The sequence below is a fragment of the Cryptomeria japonica genome, chromosome 7 (genome assembly GCF_030272615.1).
Source record: "Cryptomeria japonica chromosome 7, Sugi_1.0, whole genome shotgun sequence".
NCBI classification, from domain to species: domain Eukaryota; kingdom Viridiplantae; phylum Streptophyta; class Pinopsida; order Cupressales; family Cupressaceae; genus Cryptomeria; species Cryptomeria japonica.
In genome coordinates this window covers 47,613,032-47,617,639 of record NC_081411.1, presented here as the reverse complement: position 1 = coordinate 47,617,639, position 4,608 = coordinate 47,613,032, and the positions used below count along the sequence as shown (strand labels likewise).

The 4,608-nt window shown below is 39.2% G+C and overlaps 1 protein-coding gene across 1 annotated transcript; it reads right to left on the bottom strand.

Annotated features, from left to right (window-relative positions):
* Positions 1 to 1,076: 1,076 nt before the first annotated feature.
* On the bottom strand, positions 1,077 to 3,493 carry LOC131046500 (G-type lectin S-receptor-like serine/threonine-protein kinase At2g19130). The gene is made up of 3 exons (XM_059208163.1): positions 2,168 to 3,493; positions 1,478 to 2,113; positions 1,077 to 1,364 (listed from the first exon to the last, which is right to left on the bottom strand). Exons 1-3 carry the CDS (start codon positions 3,491 to 3,493, stop codon positions 1,077 to 1,079), a joined length of 2,250 nt encoding a protein of 749 aa, XP_059064146.1.
* Positions 3,494 to 4,608: the final 1,115 nt, after the last annotated feature.

Below are 4,608 nucleotides of genomic sequence, written 5' to 3'. Positions count from 1 at the left end.
AGTTTGTCTATCCTTGTTTAGATCTTAAATGGTTTAAGATAAATATCTTAAGATATGAATGCTGATCTGTGTTTTTTGCAATCTCACAACATTAATAATCTGGATAAATTTGGTTTCTCTGATAGCTTCCTTTTGAGGCAATTGATGTTTTCTGCTTCTATCTGAATATTTGAATAAAATTGCAGCAAGAACAGTATCTAAATTGCAATTGTGACTACTCTACTAAGTCCCCTTCTGCAATTACAGTCAATTATGAAGCTATCATAGATTATTTATGCTAACCTTCGTTTCAAGTTTAATAGCTCCACTATGAACTATAAAAGACGAGACTAGTCATCAATAGTATACAAGGTAATAAAAAAGCTATGTAGGTTATTTATGTTTGAAAATTTGGATAAATTCATTTCACTTAGAGTTTCTATTTACTCGTTGAAAATATATGAATAATAATGAAATAAATAAAAAATTAACTAAATTTAGTAAGTCAATGCATATAGTCATAGAATTGTGTATCATGAATGTTAAACACATTCATTGCTATAAAGGTGAATACAAAATCATTTCTATTCATTGGTGAAGATAAATTCCATTAACTAGCAATTTATCGGTAGGTTTAATGAGATAAAATCAATACTGACTAGAAACTTGTTAGTGTTTTATATTATTTGCTAATCAATATTTAACAATTATTTATCTTAAGAAAGCAACTCAACATCAACTATAAGAGTCATAAAATCTAAAAACTTGTTAGTGTTCTATATTATTTGCAAATCAATAATTAATAATTATGTCTTAAGAAACCAACCCAACATCAACTATATTATTCATAAAATCTAGAAACTTGTTACTATTTTAAATGATTTACTAATCAATATTTAAAACCTACTTGAATACAATATTGTCACTAATAACCCAATAAAACTATAATACAAGAATATATTCATCTCCAACTATCACCAACGTACACCTAAATTAATATCTCGTGACTCCTGTATTAACTATCAAATAAATATCTATTACAATACTACCATAATTAATACTCACCACTGCATTCCACTTTTGCATCCTAGTTCTATCTACCATAAACCATCTCGCCCTTCCGTTGTTTCACTTGTTGAAGTGACCTTGAAAGTGTTCCGGTCTTCATTGTCTACCTGATCTAGTAACACCTGCATATACCTCGGAATTTGCGTCACGGGAGCCTCCATCGTCCCTTTCAATATATTCACCACTTCCCCCTTGGTCGGCCTTATATTTTCATCGTCTTGAACACACAGCATCCCCAGCATAGCGGCTCTTCTTACCTCCTCCATATCCGCCACATTCGATATCCTTGCATCCACAATGCCAGTTATGTTTCCTCTCTGAATTTCAGACGACATCCAAGTAGGAAAGTAGATCCTACTCTCCTCCACATTCAACTCAAGATTTCTTCGGCCGGATATAATTTCAAACAAAGTCATGCCAAACTAAATACATCTGCTTTGGGAGTGATAGGAAGGCCGGATACCCACTCGGGGGCCAGATACCCTCGAGTTCCTCTTGCGGTCGTCAGTACGCGGCTGAAATCTCTGCCCACCAGTTTTGCCAGCCCAAAATCGGCTACCTTCGGGCTAAAGTCACCATCCAACAGAATGTTTTCAGGTTTAATATCGCAGTGGATGATGCGATCTCTGCATTCCTCATGGAGATAAAGTAATCCTCGAGCAATGCCCAATGCGATCTCAAACTGAGTCTTCCAATCCAACACCTTCTCTACTTCTTCATCTTTTGTAAAGAGGGCGGAGTTTAGAGAGCCATTGGGCATGTAGGCATACACCAGAAGCCTGTGAGAGCCTTGTACGCAGAATCCAAAGAGCCTCACCAAATTCACATGCTGTATTCTTCCGATGGTGCTTATTTCCGCCCGGAATTGCTTTTCTACTTGTGTAGAACCCTCTAATCTCTTTACTGCCACAAGCATGCTGTCTTGCAGAGTTCCTTTGAACACAGAGCCGAATGCTCCGCTCCCAAGTTTGTGCTTGAAATTCTGGGTTGCAACTCGCAATTCTTTGTAAGTGAATGTTCTGAGTGAAGTCGGCACATCATCTTCCTTGCTTTTCTTGGCATGTCTCTAACGTTTCCACAGAAGAAATCCAACCAACAGAAAAGCAAAAACAACAGATACAGAAGCAATAGTCCCAGGAAGAAAACTACGAAGAGGAGGGGATGGTTTGCTGCTTCCCTCTGAAATCGAGTGCCCTAACTCAGAGGCAGCCAGTCTAATGAAGATGGATTGGTTTTCAGATGAAACTCGCATTTTGAATAAATCCCCAAACCACAGTCTATAGACTGGTGGATCAGAAACAACAAAAGCAAAGGCTGTGCAGGAGCAATTGTTGAGACAAGTAGTCCTGCAGCCTTTCTGTGTTGGTTCGTTGTATATGACAGCTCCTTCTTCGGACAAGTATTCGTTCTTGGCTTCCAAGAAGCCGTCGGTTGTGCCTTCTCTGACAGAGCACTGCAGGGGTCTTCGGCGAGCACACCCATTTGACCACCAACTTTGAGTGTCATGCTTGTTGGGTGTGAAACCCTCAACACAAGTACACACATCATCGGCATTGCAGGGTCCATAGGCTCCGCAGATATCATAGTCATTGCACTGACCTTGGAATGACGACCATCCTTGACTCCATGTACCATCATCCATCCAGTAGTAAAGCTTTAACTCACCATTCTCGTTTACCAGGATCCGCCCCGTGAGGGCAAGATCTGCCTGGATTACATTAAAAGTGAAGTATATTCTTGCAGGAGAAACCCTTACACAGGACATTTGGAATCTCCTAGGAGCATACACCTCTGGAACTTTGGTAAAATAATTCCCAATCCACTCTCCAGTGGACCAATATGGAGCACTGTTGTTATAGACCATCACCAACTGCGTCTTTCCTGGAGACATGTCCATTGCTATAGAGAAGAGCCCACTTGCAGGATCCACAGAACTCTTCCACGAAGCTCCCTTCATACCTTTCCACAACTTCATCCCAGGCAACCATGTATCTGTCGGATGGGCGAAACTCTCCCAAACAATCTCAGACTTGTTGTGGCCATCCAGCATATTGAAATTACCACTATCCATTATCACTGCTCGCGATCCTTTCAGACCATTATCAGTTGACCAAACAGACATGCCCTTCCCATCAAACAATCTGAGACGACCGTCTCTCGAAAAATTTAGAACAACGGGCATCATTTTGACAGGATTGTCTCTGTTAGCGACCCAAACTATGGTCTTCTCAGGGATCTGTGCATACCAGATGCCAATATAACAATAATTCGTTCCTCTCGGACTAAAAAATCCCAATGCAAAAGTGTCATTCTTTGAGATTATTGTCTGATTCGCAGTGATGGAATCCTCCAATACGAGCGCATGTCCAACGTCCACTACTAGTGAACTGCAATTATGCGCTACAATAATCAAAGTAATTGCTAGGAACAAATTCTTCATCGCCATTTCAATAACCATACCGCTTGTATATTATTGCTTTTAAGTAGAGCGCAGATGGTCCTATGTTTGTGGTTTATTTTCGAATTTTAATAGGCTAGAATGTCCACTAATGAAGTGTTGCTGGTTTCAACATCCTCGGACGCGCAATTGCCACGCGCAAACCCCATTTTTTAGGATGCAAAATTTTGGTATTCCTAATTCTTTCGCCACAAATGTTTGTCTCGTCAATTTCTACATAATTGTCGAAGACAAAATTGTAGTCAAGTCCTGATCCTTCCAATATTTTCAAACCGCGTAGCCGTCTAGGTGTTTTCCCTGGTGGACCGTTTTTTCTACAGTGGGATAGATGATCAGAAATAAGTGAGAGTATTAAATATTTTAATCTTTAATTAATTTTTGTTCTCATATAAATGTAATAATCTTTCAATACTAGATTGTCTTTTCGACTTCCAATGAGGACATGAATGTGGTGGCTGTTCAGCTTCTTTGAAAGCTTATAATAAGCCCAATTCGAATCCAATTGCAAGGAGTTGGAAAGTTATGGAGTTACAGAGTTATAGGCATACGCTCCTTCACAAGATTGCCTAAATTGTACAGGCTTAGGCATACAACTCTCTTTTACAGAGTTTGCCCAAATGGGATAAATTCAATGGCACACAACTCTCTTTCACCAAGTTTGCCAAAAATTGTATGGTTCTTACAAAATTTCAATGAAATGAAATTTTATATGATTTGTTATGTGTTTACAATACCACAAATTCTTCTTTAGGTATTGTCCCCTAATTTACCAAAATAATTCAGATCAGTGGTAGAAGAGCCATTTTTTATCACTGCAGGTGTATCTATAGCCAATGAGCCATTGCCCATACTACGCCAAACTCTTCCTTGTCTTCGTCTTTAGTAGAAGGAAATGAGGAACATCATCTACCAAGGAAACAGTAGCTGCTACGCCTTAAGCTGACCAGGCTCTTGCTGCTACAGTAGATCAGGAAGAAGCAATTATTCTCTCGAGAGTCTCATTAGCACTTTCAAGTTACATGGCAGAATTTTATTTGGAAGATCATCGAGCAATGGGGCCCATTGCCTTTCAAGAAGGGAGTAATGATCAGAAATAAGTGAGA